Source organism: Suricata suricatta, chromosome 2, assembly GCF_006229205.1.
Source record: "Suricata suricatta isolate VVHF042 chromosome 2, meerkat_22Aug2017_6uvM2_HiC, whole genome shotgun sequence".
NCBI lineage: Eukaryota > Metazoa > Chordata > Mammalia > Carnivora > Herpestidae > Suricata > Suricata suricatta.
Window position 1 is genome coordinate 153929176 of NC_043701.1, and position 27089 is coordinate 153956264.

The 27089-nt window shown below is 39.5% G+C and overlaps 1 protein-coding gene across 3 annotated transcripts in view; it reads left to right on the forward strand.

The window, feature by feature from the left end:
* PDE6C (phosphodiesterase 6C) overlaps window positions 1–23261 on the forward strand; it is a 42880-nt gene extending 19619 nt beyond the window's left edge. The window contains exons 12-22 of one of the 3 annotated variants that reach the window (XM_029916301.1): window positions 1286–1432; window positions 1672–1779; window positions 2169–2278; window positions 8477–8564; window positions 15239–15339; window positions 17597–17704; window positions 17843–17906; window positions 20033–20107; window positions 20223–20306; window positions 20802–20958; window positions 22912–23261. In XM_029916301.1, coding sequence (XP_029772161.1) covers window positions 1286–1432; window positions 1672–1779; window positions 2169–2278; window positions 8477–8564; window positions 15239–15339; window positions 17597–17704; window positions 17843–17906; window positions 20033–20107; window positions 20223–20306; window positions 20802–20958; window positions 22912–22976 — 1107 coding nt within the window. In that variant the 3' untranslated portion in view covers window positions 22977–23261. The remainder of the gene's footprint in view (window positions 1–1285; window positions 1433–1671; window positions 1780–2168; window positions 2279–8476; window positions 8565–15238; window positions 15340–17596; window positions 17705–17842; window positions 17907–20032; window positions 20108–20222; window positions 20307–20801; window positions 20959–22911) is intronic. The other 2 variants (XM_029916304.1, XM_029916309.1) reach the window with 2 other exon arrangements.
* Window positions 23262–27089: the final 3828 nt, after the last annotated feature.

Below are 27089 nucleotides of genomic sequence, written 5' to 3' on the forward strand. Positions count from 1 at the left end.
AACCATTGCACTGCAGGGAGGAAAAAACCTCTCCCTAAAGTGACCAGTCTGAGAGCATATTGGTGAGAAGCGATCACAGGAGGTCACTGGGAGAACTGAGGAATAGAGAGAAGGACGAGGGTGTGAGGAGTCAACTCGGACTCAGGGGTTCGGGATGAAAATCCATAAATTTACTTAAAACAATCGTGTACCATTTGGTATTGCAATCTGTATAAAGTAGAGCATGAAGTATCCCCTGGGGGACCTTAAACTTGCTGAGAGACATGGCCTGAGCACAGTGTGCAAGACAGGACGGGCTCAGTAAACACCCACTGCATTGAATCGCTCCTGTACGTGGACCTGTAGAGCTCTTGCTAACTTCTCCCTCCTGGTGCTTTCTCTCTTCCCCTGGGATTTCCTCCTCCCTGCCTTCCAACAAATCAGCTGAACCCACATCCTTCCTGAATCTCTCCTTCCTTAATCCCACCTCCAGGCTGCCTTCAACTTCTCCCCTAGGCCAGGCTCTGGATGTTCTGCTCTGTGAGTATTCTAGGTTCTCACCTTTCAATGATCTATACTGTATACCCATTTCAATAAGCCAAATTCTTTATGGGCAAGTTCCATATTTTTGTTTCCCCAGCCATGTCAATACTCATGTGCTGATTCACTATCTGACCCATAGTCCTAAATCCTAACAAGGTGTGGGGCTAAACAAGGTGTTTGCAAGTGTACCAACTCACCGCGGAGCATTTGTTCATTCAGACACTTCCACAGACACTTCCCAAGCACCTGCCCAGGACAGGCCCTGCAGACGCTGGGCTACTGCAGGAAATAAGACAGACGTGATCCCACATTGTGGCGCCCACAGTCTACTGAGGATGCAAAGAATACGACAGAAAAGAATTAAGCAATCACATACAATTTATGAATATTTCTTGAATAAGAAAATAGGGAAGTTGAGTACTGAAAACAGGTAAGGCTGCAGCAAAAAAAAATTTCATTTAGCATTAAAGAAAGAAAACAGCCACTGGCGATGAATTTGGAATTGAATTCCATTACTCAGAAAGTTTCTTAATATAACTGAGTCTCAGTGTCACCATTTGGAAACTGGGGATAATTGTGCAGGTTTGTTGTGAGGTAACAGTACATGTCAACAGCATCGCTGAGGGCCGGTCCCACTGAGGCTCAGTGGATTGTGTGTGGTATCTTTTCATGGTAATTTTGTTTTATGCTCAGCATTGAATGTGTGAGATCAAAAGGGAAGAAGATGCATGTAACCTGAAACATTCCATCCTTGTCTCAACAGAAAGAGGACTTGCCAGACCCACAGGCGGCGGACCTGTATGAATTCCGCTTCAGTGACTTGCCCATCACAGAGCATGAACTGATTCGCTGTGGGCTGCGACTCTTCTTTGAAATAAATGTGGTGGAGAAATTCAAAGTACCCGTAGAGGTCAGATACCATTTAATTTAAAATATTATGTGATTCTGTTGCTGTACTTACTAATGTGTCCCGTGGTTCAAAAGATTAACTTCAGTTTGGATTTTCAATTATTATTAACTTTGTAAATATATCAGCTTAAACCCTGTCAACAAGACCAAACTATCTTTTTAGATAAGATTGTCACAGACCTTCTAACCTTTAGAATTCTATTCCAAAGTCTGAATGGTGTTGTCTTCTTTGGGTGGCAGGTTCTTACCAGATGGATGTACACTGTGAGAAAAGGGTACCGTTCCATCACTTACCACAACTGGAGGCACGGGTTCAACGTGGGGCAGACCATGTTTACCTTGCTGATGGTAGGTGCAGAGAGCTGTAAATAACTGTAAACTCGCACATTTCCCTCTTAGGCATGAGGAGAAATGGATAGGGTCCACCATTTTAGATCAGTAATTTTGGAATTCATGGACACAGTCCTATAAATCCCAAGCTTCCCTGTAGATGATGCCAGAGAACATAGGTATCCCTGGGCACGTGGCCAGATTATCACTGTGACATTCACATACTACCTCTCTAAAGGAAAACTGGGTTACCTACTGGGTTTTGTAATTGCCCAGAATGAGCTGCAATATGCAAGAAATAAAGCTCACTTGCTCTAAAACCACGGCAGGCTTCTTTGCAGGCCGGCTTCCCTGCACTTGTTCAGAGGTGTACTTATCTAAGAAAATGCATATTCATATTTTTTTAGACAGGGAGACTAAAGAAATACTATACGGATCTTGAAGCCTTTGCCATGCTCGCTGCTGCTTTCTGCCATGACATTGACCACAGAGGCACCAATAATTTGTATCAGATGAAGTAAGTGATGTACTGATGACATTTGAAGGCACCTTGGGGGAGAAGAGAACTTGTCTCTGCCCCTCAGCCCTGTCAGCTCCTCTTCATCACATTTAGGAATCTGGGGCCATGTTCTCTTCCTTCTGAGCTTCAGCCTCATATTTGCTCTTTCTCCCTGGAAGCTTGCAGCCCCAGAGCCCCCTTCCGGTGGGTTTCCATTTCCAGATGTGCCCTGCTCTATTCCTAAATGCCTTCACTCCTCCTTTCTTCAACTTGGTTGTTCAGGATATCAAATTCGTATATGTAAGTGCACCAGCCTTGGGATTATACTTGTACACACCCGTGTAACTCCCAGCTAAAGCCAGAGGGTGTTTCTTCCTGGGCTCACTCCTCCTCCCTTGGCTCTCCCTAGTTCTCCTTCAGCTGGTTTGCACCTTATTCTCCTGCCCCAACAAAGTGCAAACAGTTAGGGTGAAGGTTTTCAGCTGAGACAGATTTGGGTTCACAAGTCATTTAAACTTTGTAAGCCTCAATTTCCTCACCTGGAAAGAAAGAGTTATAATAAAGGTACATAACAGGTAAGGTTGTTGTAAAGATTAAATGAGATCATACATATCAAGAATTTGGCTCATGGTAGCCTCTTGGCAGTAAAGAAGTAGTACAGATTATTATTATGTCACTGACACTCTTCAAGATTCATCAGCAATGAACGCCCATGGCCAGCCTAGCTCCTTGATCATGGCTTTTAGAATGCCCTGTCTGTCTTAGATACTGAATCCTCAACTCTGACATACTAGCTACACAGTTCCAGGGGCACTAGGCATTCTAGGGACAGCAAGCTTTGGAGTCTGGGCTTGTGGGGTCCAACCACTTCCTGGCTGAGGGAGCTTGGGGCAAGTCACTTCATCTATTTGAGATTCCATTTCTTAACAGTAGAATGAGCACAATATCTACCCACAAAGACTTGTGGGAATCAAATGAAATTACAAGTAGATGAAACTACATAGTAGGTGCTCCAGAAAAATGTGCTCAGTGAGTGAAGAGCACATTGTGAGCAGTGACTTCTCACCTATGGGGCTTTGCCTTGAAAAGAGGATTGGCACTCTGGCTTCTGGCAAGGAAGATCTTCCTCCTGAGAGACTCGGGCCCACGTTGGCCATTCTGCACCTTGAACACAAGTCTCCCAACAGTCACTGGGTCCTCTTTCTCTCTACTGATCACTGGTGCATTAGCCAATTCAGCTCCAAAGGAGCTCACATTTATTGAGCCCCTATCGTGAACTGACCCAGGCTAAGAACTTGACACTCATCATCTCATTCAACCTTTGCTGTGCTCCACCTTTTACTGATGAAGAAACAAGCTCAAAAAGGTTAAGTATAACTTGCCTTACCTTTAAAGGAAGTAGCCATATTGGATGTGGCATCTGGCTTCCAGTTTGCGGAAGGATGCAGCCATATTTGAGGTCTCTGCTCTGGTCTGGCATTCAGAGTCTGTGCAGGTCCCCCTGACTATCAGCTAGGGGGCATGCTGAACTTCTCCCAGCATTTCTCTCTCTAGCCTGGACGGCAGGAATATGTGGCCGCGGAAGGCCTGGGACCCATGCACGGGCACAGGTGTGCTCCTGTGCCTGGCAATACTGCTACACCGCTGTGACCAAACATGGTCTTTCTGTTCCCTGTCCTTCAGTGTGATGCTTGATGAGTCTCTTCACATCCTTAATTGGTCTGGAGGAATTGCTTAAGAGTTCACAAAGATATGGAGACATCACATTGGCAAAGCAGTTCACAAAAAGGTTGAATAAAACAGAATTATTATTCTCACACTGATTGTTACAAATTAGGTCACTCATTGCCTAGGGTGATGTGAAGCATCAGGGACAGAGATGACTCCGCTTCCTGGTTGGACCTTGTGCCCTTGGTCTGATTTCTTGTCTCCACCATGTCTGGTCCCTTGGTTCTGGTTTCCCCCTTTTCCCCCAGCCCTAGCCTACCCTCTGACAATGCCCTAAAAACCTGGCCATTTTCAAATTTCTGTTATTCCCTCCAGTTCTTCTGTGCCCTGTGTTCACTTCATTTTGCTAGCCAGTTTGTTTTCTGCTTCCCTTCCTTAAGCTTACTGATTTCTTTGTTCCTTTCACCCCCTTCCCTTGTTTAGTTTCTCACTCCTCTTATCTTTCTACCTCTTTACTCTCCTCCATCTTATTTCTGAAGAAATACAGTTATCGGGACAAAAACACAAAGAATTTTAGAATTTATCTCGTCCCCTATCCAACGCAGACCTCTCCTCTACTGCCTTCCTTCTCATGTCCTTGAGTCCACATCTGATTTTTTTCCATAATTGCCCACAGGGTAGATGGCTCTATTTGTAGATGATTCTAACAGTTGGATGTTTTTCATGATACAGAACTGAAATTGGTCTCCTGAGAACATCTGTCTGTCCCAGTTCAGGTCTCTGGCACTGCTAGAATATGTGTAATTTCTCCACCACAGGCCACTCCTTCAAACTAAGGAGAATTATCACTCCCCCCCAGCCTTTCCTGATTGAACACACCCGGTTGCTTAAATCATTTCGTATATAACAGTTTCCACACATGTAATTTTATTTGTTATTCTTCTGTGAATCCTGTCTGGTGTTTTTATGTCATTCTTTAAATGTGGGTCTTGGAATTTAACACAATAATCCAGACAGGATCTGAAGTGGTTTATATTTAATCTTCATTAGACTTCATCTTCTTAATTTGCTTCTTTATTCCACTCTTATTTGAAATCTCATTTGTCATGCTCTGTCAGCCAGTGGATTATCTATTTTCTCCAGTTCTCTGTCATTGGAAAATTAGTCATGATTTCTATCAATATTCATTCAAGTCACTGATAAAGTTATGCATCAGGACAGGAGCAATGGTCTTGTTTTGGGGCCCAGGGCTAGAAACACACCTCCAGGGTTGAAGATAGCCAATTAAGTACACTCAGAGCTCTGCTATTCCGCTTGTACTGAAGATATCCTGAGGTGTCTTGTCAATTGCCTGGCTGAAATCCAGACACACAAGGTCCCTGGCCTTCTATTCCCACCAACCCTTTCACAGAAGGGTCCATAACATCAACTTGACACCATTTTCTTGTAAACTTTCTCTGGAATTTCCTTGTGATTATTCTGTAAATGCTCACAAACTTCTACTGATTGTTCTGTAAGCATTCACAAACTCCAAAACAGTTTAAACAGTTTCAGAGATAAAGGTCAATTTTCCTGTTCTGTCATCTACAGATCATGCCATTTTCTACTTCTTACATTTTAGGATAAAATCTACTTGTATCCAGTCTTTAATTGTCTCCTCCACCACCTCAGAATTCTCCAGGGAATACTAAAAGTGGTGTCCACACCGCCCCCCCCCTCCCCCCGCCGCCCCAACCCCACTACAATCCTCAAGTTTCTTCAAGAAGTTGGGATGTTACTAGTCTACCGTAAAAGAACCCCTCAGTGCTTCTTTACCAACACTGCCCCTTGCTGGAGTTCTAATTTTCAGCAATCATTCTTGGGGAATGTTCCAGGGAAACTGGTAGGTTGAATAGTCAGACCACACCATAATCTCTAATGCTTGAGTTTCTCTCCTTTGGCTATTTTCACCCTGAGTGCCTGGATAGTGTTACAGTCTATACTAGCAATTTTCCGTTCTTCAAGCTTACTGTTGGCAGACATCCAAAACACAGAGAATTATTGATAGATGGTGTGATTTAAAAAATTTCCCCCTCAATATCCCACTGAAACTTTTAATAACTTCTCTAAAATTTACTTTAAAAAATATATCTTGCCAAATTCATTTTCTCTCCAAATATGTATATACATATGTGTGTGTATATAAATTGATTCTTTTTTTTTTTTTTTACTGAACCATTTGTGAGTCATTTACAGACATCATGACATTTTACCCTGAAATGTTTCAGCATGCATCTCCTAAACTAGGGGAGACATTTGCCCATATTAACACAACATGATGATCACCCTCAGGAAATTCAGTGTTGGTAAAATACTATTACCCAATATAGAATGCTTATTCAAATTTTTCCAATTTTCCCAAAAGTGTCCTTATAGTTTTCTTTCCTTCTGATTCAAGATCTAATCAAGGATTTCCCCCTTGCGTTTGGTTGTCAATCAAGTATGTTGAATCTCCTTTCATCTAGAACAGTCCCTCAACGTTTTCATGTCTTTCTGGGTATTGCCCTTTTGCGAGTCTAGGCCAGTTCTTCTGAGTGAAAGCCCTTAATGTGGGCTTTTCCAGTGGTTTCCTGATGAAGAGATTTGGGGTAAACTTTTAAAAAATATTATTCCATTTTTAAGTTTTTTTTTTTAATTTGAGAGAGAGAAAGAGAGAGAATGAGTGGGGGAGAGAGAGGAGGGGGACAGAGGATCTGAAACAGGTTCCATGCTGATAGCAGAGAGCCCAATGCAGGGCTCAAACTCACAAACTACGAGATCATGACCTGAGCTGAAATCGAGAGTCCCACACTTAACCGACTGAGCCATCCAGGTGCCCCCAGGGTAAACATTTTTGATGGGAACTCTACATGGATGATATTGTGCCCTTCTCAGCTCATCAGAGGCCCATGAGAGCAATTTGTCCCATTATTTATGAGGTTTAGTTAAATTATTTATGGGTGATACCCAGGAGATCTCTTTATGTAAAGGTACATTTTCTCCTTTGTATTAATAAGTGATCTGTGAGGTATTATTTTGAGACTGGGGTATCTCTAACTCCCAGAAATCTTTCTTGATTGATATTTTTAAAACTAAAGGAATTAAAGATACTACTCTTTTCTGACTGGAATCAAGCTTTAATTGATTTTTTTAAATCTCCAGTGCTGACACAGAGTATGTATTTAAATATGTGCTAAAATTATGATCAATTATAATATTGCTGGCATAGTCTGATTGTTCCCTAACTGGAGCATTTGGTTTACCAGACTTGTTCATGACCTGTTACTGTTTCCTCTACTCCCTAAAGTTCTGTTCTTGCTGAAATAAGATGAAATTTCTATACTAAGCCTCCCACCATATTTCTGATTTCTTCCTTCCTTCAAATTATTTATTCACTCCATATTTCTATAACAAAGCCTTCACATTATCTGTGTAGGCCTTTGGTCTCAGCCTCTCTCCATCACTTCCTTTCTCTACCTTTTTATTTTCAAATGCTTTCTTTCCTCAAACAGAAAGACTTGAAGAAAGACAGGGCACCAAAGACTGAGGTGCCCACTTACATAAAGCTGTGACCTAATCATTAGCAAATGGGACCTTTAGAGGTGCCTGTGTGGCTCAGCCAGTTGAGCATCGGACTTTGGATGGGGTCATGATCTCATGGTTCATGAGTTTGAGCCCTGCATTGGAGTTGCTGTAATCAGTGAGGAGCCAGCTTGGGATCCTCTGTCCTCTCTCTCTGCCCCTCCCCTGCTATTCTCTCTCTCTCTCTCTCTCTCTCTCTCAAACAAAACAAAACAAAACAAAACAAAAATACAAATGGGAACTTTACCTTAAAATCTGTGTCCCTGTCTTTAAGGAGGAAAGAAATGATTGCTTTGTAATCATTTTTATTTTGGTTCCTGGAAATTCTTAATAAACATTTTCCATGCAAATGGTCTGTGGGGCTTCAGCAGATTTGTTACATATTCTGGAAGTCATAGGCCACCACCATAATAAGCTCTAGGGTACCTAATGATTTTAAACTTAAAGATGCAGTGGATGAACCAAACTTCCTAATTTAAATAATTTCAGTCATTTTATGCATTCAACAAACTAGGTTTTTTAAAGAAGTTTTTAAAAGAATGTATTCTCATGTTCTAAACCTAAAAAAATCTGTTCCAATATGTTACATTTCACAGGCATTAGAGGACAGAAAGAAAGAAGAAATGGAAAACATCCTCAGAGAGTAAAGACTTGGGGCGCCTGGGTGGCTCAGTCGGTTAAGTGTCTGACTTTGGCTCAGGTCATGATCTCACAGTTTGTGGGTTCGAGCTCCACATCAGGTTCTGTGATGACAGCTCAGAGCCTGGAGCCTATTTCAGATTCTGTGTCTCCCTCTCTCTCTCTCTGCCTCTCCCCCACTCATGCTCTGTCTCAAAAAATAAACTGTAAGAAAATGTTTTTAAAAAGCAGAGAGTAAAGACTCTGTGCTCTATGAGCTTATGTGTAATCTTTAAGCTGCTAGAATTATGGCATATCCTTTCCTCCTAGATCCACATCCCCACTAGCAAAGCTTCATGGATCTTCCATTTTGGAGAGACACCACCTGGAGTACAGTAAGACTCTACTGCAGGATGAGGTACGTGAGCCTTTGCCAGGGGCAGCTCAGAAGCTCTGAATCAAAGCACCAACCCATGGAAAAATGATTAGAAAGAGGATGGCCTTGAGTTGTGGCAGTGGGCAGTCTATACCCTCATTGAGGTCAGTTGCTAGAAATCGCTATTTTTTTTTTTGAGCAACCAGGTTAGAAGGAGCTGAGACAGAAAAGAGCCATGGAGAGTCACAAAATTTCAGTAGGTCTGTGGAGGCAGAAGCAAAAGCTTACAGTGGACGTGTGAGCGTTCTGTTCACCCTAATGTATACATCCATGAGAAGGGGAAAGGAGACTATGTAGCCAGTGCTTTTCTTATTCATGGGGCATGCATTGAGAGGTATCATCCATATCTTTGAGGAAGTTGAGCTTTGGTAGTGGAAACAAGCATAAAATCAGGATTCAAGCCAGAGACAGACAACTGCCATCAGAGAGACAGAGGGAGAGGCCACATTCAGGAGTGGGTGTGGCATGGGGATCAGAGGGGCAGGGTCACCAACAGCTTTGTGCAGGAAGTGGCTTGAGCTTAGTCTTGAATCACTTGTATTTGCACACGTCATGTACTGTGAACACTCGGTAGGCGGTAGTCATTCTTCCTTTTATCACTTTTATTGAAGGGGTATAAAGGCTTATGGAAATGTTGTGGATAAAATCTAGTTAGACTTAAAAAAAAATCTCTTGAGAACGTTCCAAACCAAAACTGATTAAATGAGTCTTATTAGATGGAGGGGAACACTTTTGTCATGCTCAATTAGGAGAAATAAGCCCCCTGGGAGTGGAGCTTTTCTGTTTCTGTAATAATCTTTTATTAAAGTCTCAGGGAAGGAACATACAGAAATATGTCCAAATTTAGAGATGACAGTACATTCTCCCAAGTAATGGAAAGCCAAGTGGGGAAATTTGTAAGGCAGAGAGACTAGGCCGAAAGGTGGGAAAAGAAAAAAAAAAAGTACTTGACTGTATTTTGTTTGTTTTTTTTAAGTTTATTTATCTGTTTTTGAAAGAGGGTAGGAATGAGGGAGGGGCAGAGAGACAGGGAGAGAAAGAATCCCAAGCAGGCTCTGAGCTGGCAGTGTAGAGCCCAACTTGGGGCTGGATCTCACAAATCAAGAGTTGGACACTAACTGACTGAGCCAGCCAGGCACCCCAATATTCGGGTGTTGTTAATCGCCTGTGAATGATGATGCCCCAGAGAGAGGGACCCTGGCCCCCTGCATCAGATTCACAAGGCAGGTGTTGACAGGAGGCTAAAAACAGATCCCAGGCTTCATTTCACACTTACTGATGGGGCTCGCTGGGAGTCTGGCCCGGGAATCTGCATTTTTAATAAGAATGCTAAAATTGTGGTGGATAGCCAGAGCCTCTCCCTGCAGTAGGGTTTATAACATAAAAATGATGGTAATATCTGTTCTACAACAATTAAAGGAAGTGGAATTGAAGGCAATTTGGGAAGATAAGAGTATTATTTAATTTTTTATGAGTCTTTGTTTTACTGGTTGGGACAATCTTACATTTTTGAGTTAGAATTTTCTCCACTTTCCATAATCAGTGGTGTCCCTGATTATGTGACATCACAAGCAGGTAGTGTCAAATATAACTTAGTATTTAATTTTACCTCCTGCAGCAAAATATATTTAAAAACTTCAGCCAAGACGTACCTGGGTGGCTTAGTCTGTTAAGTGTCTGATTCCTGATCTCAGCTCAGGTCTTGATCTCAGTGTCATGAGTTCAAACAAATGTCTGAGTGGCACTCATATCTCATATGTTTTTCCTCTCTGGGATTTAAGAGTTTATAATGGACTTGTGGTTTTCCATCCTAATTTTTTAAATGTTATTTACTCTGGAGTCTAAACTGGTTTTGATGGCCAGCTAAAAGCTGATTATTCTTTCTAGAAAGGCACACTGCATCTCAGTAACCTGTACCACCCTGGCAAGGACCTGTCTACAATGCTATCCAACCTGCTAATTGCAGACTCATAAGGCCTGTAAATAGAGTCTCCAGGCAATGTAATCACAGAGCTTTTTATGAGCAGGCAAATGGAACGTTAAAAAAAAAGATTTTTTTAGCCATCAGATATTCTTTTTACACTTTTGGGAGACAATGTTGCTCTTTTATTTACTTTTTTTTATATAAAGAAAACATCTGCATTAAAAGCATTTAAGTAAGGGAAATCCTCATGATTTATATAACAACCTTGGTATTTTGTGGTTGTTACTCAGACATTTTGTTTTGTATATTATGAAGCTTTGATTTAAAATGTCATTAGATCCTAGTAGATTGGCATTCACTGTTCTGAGGACTAAGAACCACCTGCATTCCAAAGCAGACAGCAGTCAGCTTTTTCACCTGAGTGGATAGGTGGAGAGCTTGCTAGTCAGATTAGAGAGAGTACACATTTTAATGCTGTAATGTGTTGTAGAAATGACCAAAAATATGGCTCAGCATAAATAACAGAACCCTGTTATTATTCCAAACACTTCTTGACAGAGTTTATGATAATCCTATTTCTGCTGTCTCATACCAACCCCATCTTACAAAAGGAGTGAAGAAGCAATGAAATACCCAGTGTATGGTCCCAGGAGTCATGAACACGTTAACAGTCTCCTCCACAGGTGTCGCGGGTACCACCCTGAAGACTAGAACAGCCTATATGTTCTCCTGCCTCACCTCACCGGGAAGCTCTGATCAGGATGAATTGGAGGCATTCCTACCTGTTTGGATATACTATCAGGAATCTATGTGTTTACTGCTGTTTTAAAGTAGGGACGAACAAACACAGACTCTGTGTGAACTGGTGAAACCAGCTGGGCAAGTGGGGGCCCCGCCAAGTGAGCTGGGACGCGGCCCCCGCTCTTGCGGTGTGTCTGTCCCTCTCTCAGGTTTTCTGAGCAATCCTCAGGAAAACAAATGGAATGTTATACACGTCTATGTTTTCAAAATTAATAACTTAATAGTAGTTGTAAAAATTACACTTGCTCACTGGGAAAACTCAGTGACAGGGGAAAATTCAAAAATAAATACATAAAATTCATTTCAAATCCTACCACTCAAAAATAGCAATTTCATTAACACCTAATGTACCTCACTGCAGCCACCTTGTGAATGTCTGCAGGCAGGATGGAGAGAAACAACTTTAGAAAAATGGGATCATACTATTTAAGTTTTTTTCCAAGTTAGAGTTATGGTTTTTATTTTTTTTAATTTTTTAATGTTTATTTGAGAGAGAGAGAGAGAAAGGGAATGAGCAAAGGACGGGTAGAGAGAGAGAAACAGCACTTGAAGCAGGCTCCAGTCTCTGAACTGTCAGCACAGAGCCCAATGCAGGACTCAAACTCACGAACCGCAGATCATGACCTGAGCCAAAGTTGGATGCTTAACAGACTGAGCCACCACCCATGTGCCCCAGAAAGTTATTTTTTTTAATGTTTATTTATTTAGTTTTGAGAGAGAGAGAGAGAAAGAGACTGGGGGGAGAGAGGGGTAGAGAAAGAGGGAGACACAAAATCCAAAGCAGGTTCCAGGCTCTGAGCTGTCAACACAGAGTCCGACGCAGGGCCCGATCTTACGAACCATGAGATCATGACCTGAGCCAAAATTGGACACTTAACCAAATGAGCCATCCAGGTGCCCCAAGAGATATTAGTTCTTAGAGCCCTCTAAAATGAACAGAGGACTATGAGAAATTGTGAAAAAACATAGCTCAGCATTGAGATGTTTGAAATTTTTAGACTACATTAACTTTATACTATCTACCTACTCCCTGTTATGAAACATGAAACAATTAAAATACTTCTACTGCTTCCCATGTCTTCACCTCTATTTTGTAAGGTGTTATTAGCATTTTTTTACCATTATATATTTATAAATTCACATGGTGCTCGATAAGTTTCATAGTTGTTTATCCTTCAAAAACATTTTTAATGTTTATTTTTCTGAGAGAGAGAGAGACAGACAGACAGAGTGTGAGTGGGGAAAGGGGCAGAGAGAGCGCAAGACACAGAATCTGATGCAGGCTGCAGGCTCTGAGCTGTTAGCACAGAGCCTAAGGTGGGGCTTGAACCCACAAACTGTGAGATCATGACCTGAGCTGAAGGCGGACACTTAACCGACTGAGCCACCCAGGTGCCCCATCCTTTCTGTTTTAGTTTTTATTTAAGTTCCAGTTCGTTCACAGTGGTGTACGTTTTAGGTGTGCACTACAGCGATTCGACACTTGCTACATCGCCTAGTGCTCATCACACCTGCTCTCCTTAATCCCCCATCGCCCGTGTAACTGTCTCCCGACCCACCTCCCCTCTGTTAACCATCAGTTTGTTCTCTGTAGGTGAGAGTCTATTCTTGGTTTGTCTCTTTCTCCCTCTTTCTCCTTTCCTCACTTGTTTCTTAAATCCCACATATGAATGAGATCATATGTTAATTTGTCTTTCTCTGACAGACTTATTTTGCTTAGCATAACATTCTCAAGCTCTAACACAATTGTTTATTCTTAATAACATTCTCCTTTCCTGTGTATCTTATTTTGACTCACCTCTTGATTTGCTAGATTTTTGTCAAATGGTAGTTTTTCCCAAGAGAGGCTAATCTAAGTACGTGCTTAAGAATACCTGTTTGTTATGTTTGTTTTTGAAGATCAGTTTGGCTGGACACAAAGTCTTGTGTCACACTTTTTCTCAGAAATTGGAGGACATTGCTTCACTGTCTTGGCATTACAGTGTTGCCCTGAAGACGTAGATATGGCCAATTTTTTGCCTTACATGTGACTTGCTTTTTCTGCAGAGATGCTCATCTGATACTTAATTCTTCATATTTTAGTACCATCCTTTGATGGCTTGGTGTTGATTATCTTGTATTTTTTCCTCTCTGATCCCTGGCTCTGCCTTAGCTTACTAAAAAAAAGAAAAAAAGAAAAAAAAAAGCATGTGTATGTGTGTGTATATTACTCAGTTTGTTCCCAAAAGGTTTTATTGAAACTTTGAAAAATACATATTAGGTTAAAAAATAAAAAATAAAATCAGGCTACTTGGAAAAATAAAACTAAGATGAAGCCGTAGTAAAGGCCCAAAATGTGCACAAGACATGGGCCACAAATTTGGTCAAAAGCTTTCTAGTAACTAATATAAATCAGAAGCAGGACTTTTAATATGAATCTATCTCCATAGGTCAAAAAGAAACCACTCAGGGGTGCCTGGGTAGCTCAGTCACTTAAGTGTTCAGGTCCTGATTTTGGCTCAGGTCATGATCTCACGGTTCTTGGGATCGAACACCCCACTCCCTGTTGGGCTCTGTGCTGACAGTGAGGAGCCTGCTTGGGATTCTCTCTCTCCAGATGTCTCTGCCCCTCCCATGTTCTTGTGCCTGTGCACGCTCTCTCTCGCTCTCTCTCAAAATAAATAAATGACCATTAACTTCATGTGGCAAAATCACTATATGTCTGTCCTTTGGCCTGTATGCCTAAAATGATTTATTTGGAATATGAGAACTTTTTCAAAAGATACATATTATACTACTATTAACTAGACTTCCATATATCAGTGTAGTTTATTGCTTAAAATAATGTAATCATCAAAACGATACATATTGGAATATGAAACCTTTTAAAACCAATAGCAAGGGGTGCCCTGGGTGACTCAGTTAAGTGTTCGAATTTGGCTCAGGTCATGATCTTGCAGTTTGTGGGTTTGAGCCCCGCCATCAGTCTCTGGGCTAACAGTTCAGAGCCTGGACCTGCTTCAGATTCTGTATCTCCCTCTCTCTCTCTGCCGCTCCCCCACTCTTACTCTGTCTCTTAAAAATAAATAAAAAACATATATAATTATATGTATATATAAACACTGCCAAATTTACTCTCGTTTTCTAGGAAACTATTAAGCTGATCCATATGTGAAGAGATTATTAGTGGGAAACTCTTTGAAGTAAGGTCTAGTTGTTTGTAAAATATAATTGTAAGAAAACATTTTAAGAACAATTTGAGAGATTTCATTGTTTTTTCCCATATATACATGAATACTAGTATAATTTATAGTTTCTGAAATTCTTTTAGCAACTTTTGTGATTACTCAAAAATTATCGGTGGATAATTCAGCATGTCTAACAATTGGATGTACCAGATATTCTTTATTAAATCTCCTCAGTTAATCCAAGCAAAATTTTAAAAACATTTTTTAGTGTTTTTTATTTTTGAGAGAGAGTGCAAGTTGGGGAGGGGCAGAGAGAGATGGAGGCACAGAATCTGAAGCCGGCTCCAGGCTCTGAGCCATCAGCACAGAGCCTGACATGGGGCTGGAACTTACAAACTGTGAGATCATGAGCAAAGTCAGATGCTTAACAGGCTGAGTCACCCAGGCACACCAATCCAAGCAAAATTTAAGTCTACTTTTATATTTTTAAGTAATCCTAGGAGAAAACACTTTTATTTAATCCCCAACTTATATACTGATTATATGAATATTTGTTAATAGTATCTACTTTTATAGTTTAAATTACTCAAATAGAGTGGTAACAATTCAAGAGAAAGCTGAAAACAAAAAAAAAAAGTGAGAGAAAGACCTAGGTTTTCATCTCTCTATGCTAATAATCTTTATTTTGTTAAACATAGTTTGGTTTATTTGTTGAACCAAGGCAAATTAATGATTGCACCTTATTGTGACCTTTTATCTTACAGAGTTTAAACATCTTCCAGAATTTAAATAAACGCCAGTTTGAAACAGTTATTCATTTGTTTGAAGTTGCAATAATAGCAACTGATCTGGCTTTATATTTCAAGTAAGTACAGAAGTCCCCTAACCTATGTGTTTCTGCCTCACATAAATGATCCACTGCATTCAAGGCAAAAGGCATTTATTCACACACACCGGTTATGTATTTTCCTTTTGGATCATTAGTAGAACACCCTCAAGGTACTGATAGTGAGTTTACTAGGCATCTGAAAATCTAAGCCCTGATGTCCATTAGTTTGTTACCTGAAGAAGTTTGAGGAATGCCTGGCGAGGCTGGTGTGCCTGCCCGAAGAGAGAGGCCACAAAGCCTGTGAGGAGGATTTTGTCCCGATGGGGTCCTCACGGCCCAGAGTCTGGTGTCAGAGTTGCAGGCTCAGACATTTGATTGTGCTGGAGACTTGAAGCTAAAAAACCTTAGTGATACTGGTGCACATTAACCAAACTCACATAGACCTGAGTTATATACAGCAGAGCACTCTAATGGTAATCACAGTGATGACCAAGGAGACCAGGTCTTCCGAGCTTCTGCCCATTTTCTTGTCAGTGAACTATAGAGTTACTTGGTGAAAATGGATTATAACTGGGTGAACTGGTTATAATATCCAACTATTTAATGACTTAGGTGGATAGTATCAACTTGTGCCTCTCTGATCCTTCTTTTTTTTTTTTATCGTTGACTACCAAAATGGTAACAGTTTTTTTTGTACAAGTGCTTAATTACAGTCTCATAATATATAAAGCAAACATTATGAGAAAAGAAGAACAGGCAAATTCACAATCATAATTATAATGAAAGATTTTAACATATCTCTGAACAATTGACCAAAAAAGAGACCCAAACCCAAACGTAAACGAAATCAAACCAAACTCAATACAACAAAACAAAGCAAAAAGGGTAAATATATGGAAAGTTTGAATGAAATGGTGTACTGAGATAAGATATCTAACTCCTAAAAAATACAGAATACACACTGTGTTTAAGCACATATATGGCTGTCTGTGTACACTCTTGATCAGTTTGTGAGCTCGTGGTTGTGGGAATAAAGCCCCATGCCTGGCTCTTGCTCTGAGCCTGGAACCTGCTTGGAATTCTCTCTCTGTCTTTCGGTGTCTCTGCCTCTTCTCTGCTCATGCTGTCTCTCTGATCCTTCTTAATTAAAAAATTATTTAATAGTTTGAAGATGAAGATACTTGGAATAATATAACTGATATCCAAATATCCATGACCCAGATTCAACAAATGTTAAGATTTTGCCACACCTGAGATTTTAAGGGAAAAAAAAGTAATGCACTTGAGCCATCCCACCCCAGTCCATCACAAAAACCCCTCCCTTCTCCCTCACAGACATCGTCATCCTGATGCTGATGTGTATTTGTCCTTTCCATCGACGTTTTCATATGGTATTGTTATGTGTCTTCTAAAATTTTCCATAAATGGTTTCATCTTGTACATACTTTTCCACGACTTGCTTTTTCATACAACATGTTTTAAAGATTTACCTTGGTGGTAAATGAAGATCCAGTTCATTCGTTTTAACTGTATATTCAGCTTTGTGAACATGCCATAATTAATTTAGCCATTCTTCTATTCATGGACATTTAGATTTCCAACTTTTCATTGTTCTTGACAATACCACATCCTATGCCCTTGTATGCATGTGAGAGTTTCTCCGAAGTGCATACGTACCTAGAAATGGGATTGCGACAAGATTTGCAAATCTTCAGGTTTATACTCCATTGCAAAGTTGTATTCCTGAGTAGTCTTCCCAATTTAGACTCCCACCAGCAGTATGCAAGAGTTCCTGTTACCCCTCTTCTGGACTACCTTTGATCTGGGCACGCTTACATCTATTTACTTATTTATCTTGTTAATTTGAGAGTGAAATGGCTTCTTATTTACGTTCCAATTTGTATTTTCTTGTTTACCAGTGAGGTTGAGTATCTTATCATGTACTTTAGGTTCTAATTTTTTGTTTCTTTTGTGCATTACATCTCCTCACAGCCTGTGGCCTTTATGTTTACATTATGATCTCTGTTGTTGCATGTGTCTTTTAGCTTTGATGTATACAAGCTTACCAATTTTTTTCCTTTCTGAGGCTTGTAGTTTTTCTGTCTTAAACCCTTTCTGTGCCAGGGTTAACAGCCATTCCCTATTTTCTTGTCCCCCTGACCCCTCAGATCCACTATGTAAACATCTGATGCAAAGTGGGAACTTTAATTCTGAAAAGGACATATTAAAGATACTTTTTTAAAAATCTCTGGTCTTATATGCTAAAATTCTTGCACAGCTGTATCTTTTTTAGGAAGAGAAGCATGTTTCAAAAAATTGTGGATGCCTGTGAAAAAATGGAAACTGAAGAAGAGGCCATTAAATATGTAACCATTGATCCAACCAAAAAAGAAGTTATAATGTGAGTAGTCAGAATTTTATTCCTCTTTTTGGCCAAAAACAAACAAACAAAAAAACCCCAACAACAACAACAAAAAGAACAAACAAAAATCTTATTTTTTATGTCTTTCTATTTTAACGACTTTTGTTTTCTTCTAAGGGCAATGATGATGACCGCATGTGACTTGTCAGCTATAACCAAACCCTGGGAGGTACAAAGTCAGGCAAGTACAGTTACGTTTCCTTTTCCGTCCCCGTCACACTCTCAGGTATGGTCTAGGTCCCATGTAAGAGTGAGTGTGAAGATTCCAGCAATCTCAGAATTGTATTATAGGCAGCAATTATATGACTATATGTTTTGTATGCAATTCTATGTCATCCTGGAACAAAAAATCGGTTTATAATTTAAAAAGAAAAAAGAAACTTGAGAAGTTAAGACAAAAATAAGATGCTCCCTGTTAATGATGAAAGGCAAATAGCTTTCAAGAGCTCACAAATTTCAATAATACAATAGGTCATTTGGTTAGGCCCCAAAACAAGGCAAAGAGAAGGGACCTTGGAAAGAAATACTTTCTGCAAAGAATTCCATATCATTGAACAGGCTGCAAGAATTATATAAAATTTTTCAGGGAGGGTCTGAGTTTTTAATACAGCTAAGTCAGCACAGGACAAAGATGAATCCTCAGTGCTTTCCTCTATCAGGGGTGGTTTTGCTCCTACAACCTCTTCTTCACTGTGCTGTCAATTACAAGGCAGTATCTGTAATAAGTTGATGGTTATTGGGGCCTCCCCTGGAAGTCCTTCGCCAACCTTGGGGAGTGGGAGTCAGAAGCTGCTAGTTTACTACTTGTTTCTTACAAACTGGATGAAAGAAACTTCTATTTTTCCCTCAGTGACAACTAGGAAAAACCCTAAGCAGAAGAAAGGCCAGAATTCACTGGGTCCAACCGTAAATGTGGGTTGTATTAGTAAAGACAGAATAACTGGAACCATCAAATCTCAAACCATCCGCTGCTGCTCCTCCACCCTGACGTGCCAGCTCTTCCTCCTTTATTATCGCACAGTCACCCTGGCCAGCAACCTGGGGCCTTGCTTGAAGTTCATCTCCCCCATTCCTGCCTGTCACCCTTGCTACAGCCTCAGTTCAGACTTCCCCCTCTTTATCAGCTCTGTGGTGGCAGGATCCTCCTGACAGATCCTCCCTCATTCTGAACCGCCCAGCCTTCCTCTGAGCTGCTGCTGGGTTTATTTATAAGGAGTTCTGCTCAACCACTCCCATGCTTCAAAGCCTTCTAAATTCCCCATTGCCAGAGGTTTTCAAGCTTTCTTTCAAAAAAGCAGTCCATCCCCTCCCTCATGTCCCACAAAAAGTTGTACAAAGATCACTTTATATAAAAGAAAAAGGCAAAGTTACTTTTGCTTAAATCTCTCTTGGCCCTCACCTGCCTGGGCCACTAGTACATCCTGGAGGAACCCTATGGCTCCAGGAATAAGCATCACTGATCTAGAGTATCAAACTTCCATGGCCTGTCACCACCTGTCCTTAACTCATAGTCACCAGATTATTTCCTGTCATTCTTTCCCCTTCACTGCCTCACACTCTAAGCTCTGGATGTTCAATTTTATCTCAGCAGATAGCCTGCCCCTCCTCTTGGCCTAAAACTAATATTCATTCTTGATGATATAACAGAAATGCAAGTTCCTTTATGAAACTTGTCTTTACTCCCTTCTTGATCCATAGCGCTTTCTCACATAGTTCACATAACTGTCTCTACTGGACTGTGAGCATCTTAGAGAAAAAGGTCACACCTTATTCCTCCTGGCATACTGGGTTCATGCCAATGTAAGGGGGCTAGCAGATAATCATTTAACTTGATATTGGGTTTTTAAAAGCTATATAAAATTTCCCTTAACGTCCTCACACTGTAATCAAGTAAAGCTGTGTTCTAATCTGTGTGCATGTGCCTGTGTGTGTATGTGCAGACACATGATAGATGCTAAGAGATAGCAGGACAAAAGGAGGATGTGAAATGCTTTAGAGCTTGAAGGAAAATGTAATGGAACGAAACATTCTCCCATCTCCCCTTTCTACTGTTGAGAGTTGATGGCAATAGCAAATAGGAGACAGGTGCTCCACGAATGGGCCTAGGACACTTAAGTATGAAGAGAAATTCCCCTTTCCCATTTCAATATAATCTGTAGATGACATCTTTTTAATACCAAAGAGCATATGGTGTGACAATACCTCAAGTGTTAATATGAACACTATTCTTAAATCTCACTCATACTGATAAAATGCAAATTCTCTAATAAGTCATTTTCATGAACTGAGTCTTATTCTTACTTGCAGGTAGCACTTCTGGTTGCAAATGAATTTTGGGAACAAGGAGACCTGGAGAGGACTGTGCTGCAGCAACAGCCTATTGTAAAGACTTTGACATAAAAATGCACTACTTACTACAAATTATCAATACAAGTCAGTCTCTTTTGTTCACTGAATCCTAGAGAACTATCCTTAAAGAATGTATTTCTCTTTCTAGCCTATGATGGACAGAAACAAAAAAGATGAACTACCTAAACTTCAAGTTGGATTTATTGATTTTGTTTGTACTTTTGTATATAAGGTAAGTAAACAAACTGAGTAAAATATACAATCATCTGGATGAGGGTGTTTCTTTCAAACTGTTAGCAAAACCAAGTCTCCCATATGGAAAACCATTTGGGGTGTCCTTGTTTCTCCAAAGTAGCTTGAGGAATTATCCTCATCTCTCATTCAGGTATGGAATAAAAACTAAGAGAACTCAGAAGTGAGCACATTGAACAGACCCAGACATACTTAGAAAACAGCACCCCAAAAAAGAAAAGAGCACCCACCTTTCTTGTTTCCAAGGTCCTGTCTATGCGCCCGATCTCATCTGATCTCGGAAGCTAAGCAGGGTCGGGCCTGGTTAGTACTTGGATGGGTGACACTTCTCCAAGTCCCCGAGTTAGGCTCTTCCTAGCAGCTCTGAGCACTGTAATACTTCCTTACAGTTCCTTTTCTGCATATAATCCCAAGTATCCTAAGTATCGAAAATCAACCATGATTTAAATAGTTTCTGACCTAAAATTCTCTCTAGGAGTTCTCACGGTTTCATAAAGAAATCACACCAATGCTGAGTGGTCTTGAGAACAACAGAGTAGAATGGAAATCCCTAGCTGATGAGTACGATGCAAAAATGAAGGTAATTGAAGAGGAGATGAAAAAGCAGGAAGAAGGAAACACGACTGCAAAAGGTTAGATGGAATCTGTTTTTGCTCCGTTGTAAAGTAGCCAGAAGTCAGGCCGAGCTTAATCGCAAGTGACAAAACCATAAGAAGTAAATGCAAACAGGAGACTTGCTGTCCCAGTAATAATAATAAATTGATTAATGCTTTTCAGAGATTTTTTCCTCCCCCAGAACAAGATCTTGTAAATAATTCCGGGAGGAATTGACTAGTCCAGCGGAAGTAGGGGTTGGGGCTAGGCTTCTTTATCCACTCTAATAGGTGGCTCCTGAGTTCCTCCACCGAATATTAAGTTTTTAGAAATATAAGTCATGGAACCATTGGGACCAGGGTTAGGTGAGAAAAACAATTTTAGTCCTAACATTATGCATTAGCTATAAGGCTTTGGACAATTTGCTTAACCTCAAGAATTCTTCTCTATATAATGAGAAGATTTTACAGATCTCCAACCTCCCTCTCAGTCTTAAGGAAGCCCTACATGAAAGTAAAGCTGGACAACTGAATCGGGTGACTTGAGGCTGTGCCTCAAATGTCCCCACATAGTGCTCTTTTTCCTGATGAAATTTCTACTACTAAATTCACTGTTAGATTTAACATTACCTTCAGAAAGCCACTGTTAAGATACTTAGGATCAACTATGAGTTCATCAGATGACTCAAATGTCATCCTGAAATTGGAATGCTAATGCCGTAATTTTGTATTTTGTCTTGACAGCACTCAAAAGATTTTGTAAGAAATTCTTATTGTTTAGCAAAGAAATCATCTTGTTCTGTAAGAGCCTTGTAAAAGATACAACATGCCTTTTAGATGGTTCTGTTGTGTTTAGTGGTATTTTTAAAAATTCATAGAGGGGGAAGGTATTTTGCTCAAAATGTTAAGGATGTCCTTTAACAGAATAAAAGGAGTTTATGACTTCTTGATGTCCACTCGGCAATGTATTTATTGGGTGTCTACTCTGTACAAGGCCCTGTGTTAGGCAGGGACTGGGGAAAGTGGGGGTCCTTATCTCACAGAGCTTACCACCTGGTAGGGGAACTGGACATTAAACCACTAAGTGAACAATTGATTATCTATCTGTAACTATCAGAGGCTGCATGGGGGAAGGCTTTCCTGAAGAAGGATGCTTAAGTAAAACTCTGAAGACAGTAGGCTTTGGCTAAGCAAAGAAAGGAGGTGGGGCTGCAGAGGAAGTGAAGGAACAGAATACGCACAGAGGCCTTGAAGTGGAAATAAGCCTGATGCAATTGTAGAAATTAACACTGGTGTAACTGGAGTCTGGGGAACTGGAAGACAGTTTTGCAGAGAACTGTAGCCTTAAAGGCCTTGCTTGAGGATTTGTTTTCTACAGGAGCTAGGGGGAATCATTAAAGGTATTTAAATGGGAAAACAGTAGATCTGATTTGCACTTCAAAAAGATAACAAAAATAGTAAATTTTACTATGCAAGTAAAAAGCAAAGGTATTTCTGAGTACAAGTAAATTCAATCCTTAACTCAATTTTAGGATGAGCAGGGTATCAGGTTAAGTGGCTCCTGACATTTTCTTTTAGTATTCAGTATATTGGATATGGATCTTCTATACTTTATTTGCATAAAAATTACTTTTGCATTTTTTTCCTGCTACCCTGAAAAGTCTCTGTGACCTAAGAACATAAATTGTGTACCCTCAGGCAACATTTGTGCCTGGCACAGAGCAACCACTCCGATTCCCAGAATGTGCAGATCAGTGGTTTCCTTGAGAACCAGATGTTAATTAGTTAATCATTTATTGGATTCTGTTTTTTAAAAGCACCAACCCTGAACATGAGTTCAAGTTTTTAAGTGATCAAACTCCTGGTACTTGTTATAAGTTAAAACTATTAATTAAGCTATAGTTGATATTAATGTCATGAAAATGTTAGAATAAAGATATTCTGGGTCCACTGATTCCCGAAACTACTGGTTTTTTTTTTTTTCCTTTTTAGTAGCCACAGAAGATTCAGGAGGTGGCAATGATGACAAAAAGTCCAAAACATGTCTAATGTTGTAATATAATCCAATTGGTCTAAATTTCAATTACTGTTTCTACTTTTGAAGAAAAACAGAAAACATGGAAAAGAACTTCAGCAAATTTCATTCAGCAAACCACAAACTAACACAGTAAAAGGATCTTCAGATAAGCTACCCTTGTGACCACCCAAAGAAAATCTATTGCTAGCATGAAAACCCTAAGGGGAAAATAAAGTTCAACAAAAGTGGAAAATACAAGATGAAAATAAGTGCAGTTTTGGTGCCAATTTGTTTTAAATTAAAAATATACAACCCTGAAACCAGTCACCAATTCTTTTATTAAAGGTTCTTATTAATAGTATTCATTTGCTAGTGCTATCATAACAAAATACCATACTGGATGGCTTGAACAATGGAAATTTATTTTCTCACAGTTCTGGAGGTTCCAAGTCCAAGATCAAGGTGTTGGCAGGATTGGTTTCTTGTGAGTCCTCTCCCCAACTTGGCCTGTAGAGATGGTCATCTTCTCCCTGTATCCTCACAAAGTCTTTTGTCTTATGTGTCTGTGTCCTAATCTCTTCTTATAAGGACACAGTCATATTGGATTAGGGCCCATCATATGATCTCAGTTTACCCCAATTACCTCTTTAAATACCCGATCTCTGGGGCATCTGAGTGGCTGTCAGTTAAGCTTCCGACTTTGGCTCAGGTCAAGATCTCACGGTCTGTAGGTCTGAGCCCTGCTTTGGATTCTGTGTCTCCCTCTCTCTGCCCCTCCCTTGCTCACACTCTGTCTCTCTGTCTCTCAACAATAAATAAACATTACAAAAAAAATTTTTTTAAATATCCTATCTCCAAATATAATCACATTCTGAGGTACTGGGGGGTTGAATTTCAACATGAATTTGGGGGTGGAGTGGCACAATTCAGCCCATAACACTAATAATTGTAATTCATACTTCAAATTCCTTCCTAAACTAAAAACTTCTCATCAACATGTCTTAAGGTAAGAGTAAATACAGTCCAGAATTTATAATGCCTGTAAATACTATATAGAAAATAAAAGGCTATCAAATGTTATTCTATCTGAAATGCTATCCTCTATTTCCTCTACTTTTTATCCTTGACAATGGAATGGTGAAGACCACACTCACTTTTGGCAGTCTAGAACAGAGACAGTTATAAACAGTCTATAACAGTCTTTAACAGAGATGATTTTTAAAAAATGATTACTATAACCATGAACTAGGCATTCTAAACATTGATTTGTCACGAGAAACTAAGGACAATCAACTACTACTGCATGGTGCACATCTGGACATCAGAGAAATTTAAGATTTTTTTCCTATACTTACCTATAATCATAGAGCACATAAGAAAACAGATCAAATAATAATTATGCCATATTTTCTTATCAAAGGGTACCTAAATTTTAATCAATCTAATTAAAAATGTATGAACCTCAAATATTTGTTATACAGAAGATATTGTTCAATTTTTAAGCACCCAAGGAAAAAAAAATCACCAATTCTCATATGTTTACAAGTAAAAATTTTAAGATTTAGAATCCTAGGATTGCTACTACTCTTACACTAGAATGTAAGGTCTGTGGGAGGAAGACTTTTGTCTGTTTTTGTCTGTTTTGTTCCTAAGTCTATCCTGGCACCTAGACTAGTGCCTAGTATAAGGTAGGTGCTCAGTAAATATGAATGCATAATATTTTGAATGAACATCATAACAAACAGGTACAATGAGGAGTGCCCAGAAGTTAAAATATTTTTAGGGGGAAAAAACTCATTGAATAGATACACTCAAATGAGTGTTGTCTATTGAAGTCATCACCTTGAGGAAGTAATACATGTATACTTGATTTCCATTACTTAAAATAATTTTGAAACTCCACTTTTAGGATTATTTTAGAAACTACCTAAGAGACTCCTCCTTTAGCTTTATGTAATTTTTGACACTGAAATATCAGCTCAAACAACTTCCCCTCCTTATTCACTAGAAAGCAAACTGAGGAGCAGAGATATACAACCATTGAAGGTCTTCAAAAATAAGAACTTTACTTAAGAGCAAGTAGAAGAAAGCATAACTTCATATCCCAAACCAGTGGTCCACTGAAAACTGCTGACTGCACTAGAGCCAAATGTGAGACAGGTCTGCTGGAGAATTAATCTTTAAACTCATCATCCTGAGGCCTTTTCAAAGACTCCTTAAAAATATGACTTCCATTATGTATGATTGGATTAAGTGTTGTGATTATATATAATAATCTGAATTCATAAATGAACCTCATGTCCATAAGCCATACTTGGAATACCAAACATATGGATCTATTTTTAAAAAGTCTTTAGTTTTTCTAGTCATCATTTAATTTTACAGAAATTTTATTTTCTGATGATCACTAAACTATGAATATATTTTTATCATAAAAACTTAGCTATATATATACTAATTTCAGTTTGCTGCTGGACATTTCAACTTTTTCTTCAGAAATCAAGGTTCCTTTTTATTCTCTATAAGTAGTGAAATATTAAAAAAACAATTTAAGAAATGAGGGGATGTTAAAACAATGTTCAATATTAATAAACTAATACTGATTTACTTTTGATAGTTTAGAAATAACTGCAGGACTATTTCCTAGATAGTTCCTTTGTAGCAATATCCAGCATAGTGCCTCACATATAATAGAACTCTGATAAAATGAATAATAACTATTTAATAAAAGGAAAATCTCTGAACCATTTAAAAATAAGGCACTAGGGGCACCTGGGTTGATCATTCAGTTAGGCGTCCAACTTTGGCTCAGGGCATGACCTCATGGTTCATGGGTTTGACCTGGGCTCTGGTGCTGACAGCTCAGAGCCTGGAGCCTGCTTTGGAATCTGTGTTTTCTTCTCTGTCTCTCACTCACACTCTGTTTCTCAAAAAATAAATTAACCTTAAAAAAAAAAAGAGCACTAAATTACTTATTCTGCAATTGAATACCAATCATTCCATGTTTAAATGTCATTTAAAATAGTGTATCTTCAAGCCACCTGGGTGGTTCAGTCCATTAAGTGTCTTGATCTCACTCCGGTGATCTCAAGGTTCATGGGACTGAGCCCCAGGCCCCATGTCAGGCTCTGTGCTGATAGTGCGGAGCCTGCTTGGGATTCCTTCTCTCCCTCTTTCTCTGTCCATCCCTGGTTCACACTCTCTCGAAATAAATAAACTTTAAAACTAGTATATCTTCAACAAAATAATCAAAATGCTATTATGATCACTTTCTATAGGTCATCTCTTTCCACCGAATCATGCATCTTCTCCCATACCTCGTGGCTCTTGCTCTTTACAAAAATGGGTTAAAACCTTTTTTAAAAAAATATCAAATACATCCATTTGAAAATTTGATGAAAACTATAGACCCTTCCCCCACTCAAACACACATAATCACAGAAGTTTACACCCAGATTCTAAGAGTGCTTAGCACATCCTGTGACTGTGAGGGGTATGATCCTCCAATTAAGAATTACATTTTATAATATATCCTGGCATAGAAGTACATCCACATTTGCACAACTGTATCTGGGACAAGCCCTAGCACATACTATTACTCAGCTCAGTTTTCTTGCCAGAGAATCTTTCTGTTGGAGAGTCAGCTTTTGTGAACCTAGCCTACTGGTTTGGACTTCTGCTCTCAACAGTATTAATTTAATAAACTGCTCACATCCTGGGAAGTCAAATTTGATTATAACAAATTCCCTTAAGTAGAACAGGGGAGCAGAAAGCAAGAGAAAGTTAAGCAAAAAAAAAAAAAAAAAAAAAAAAAAGGCATCTAGAAACAGGTGGTGATGGGAAAGGTGCTTAAAAAGAGGGGGGCCAGTGTATGACAGGAACGTAAAATGAAGCTGAAGACATACTTACTCTATTTTATAATTTTTGTGAGATACCAATAATTCTAATAGTTCAAACTAACAGGCAAGGGGAGATAAATATGAATGAGTAAAAACAACAACAAAAACTACAGATGACAGGAGCCACACTCTGCACAGTGTTCTAGCTTCACTCGAGGAGCTGCAGGTGGAGTGGCTGTAAGATAAGCAACTGACAAGATACAGAGGGGAGGGGAAACATGTCTCCAAAGGAACTGAAAAACTTCCAAAGCAGC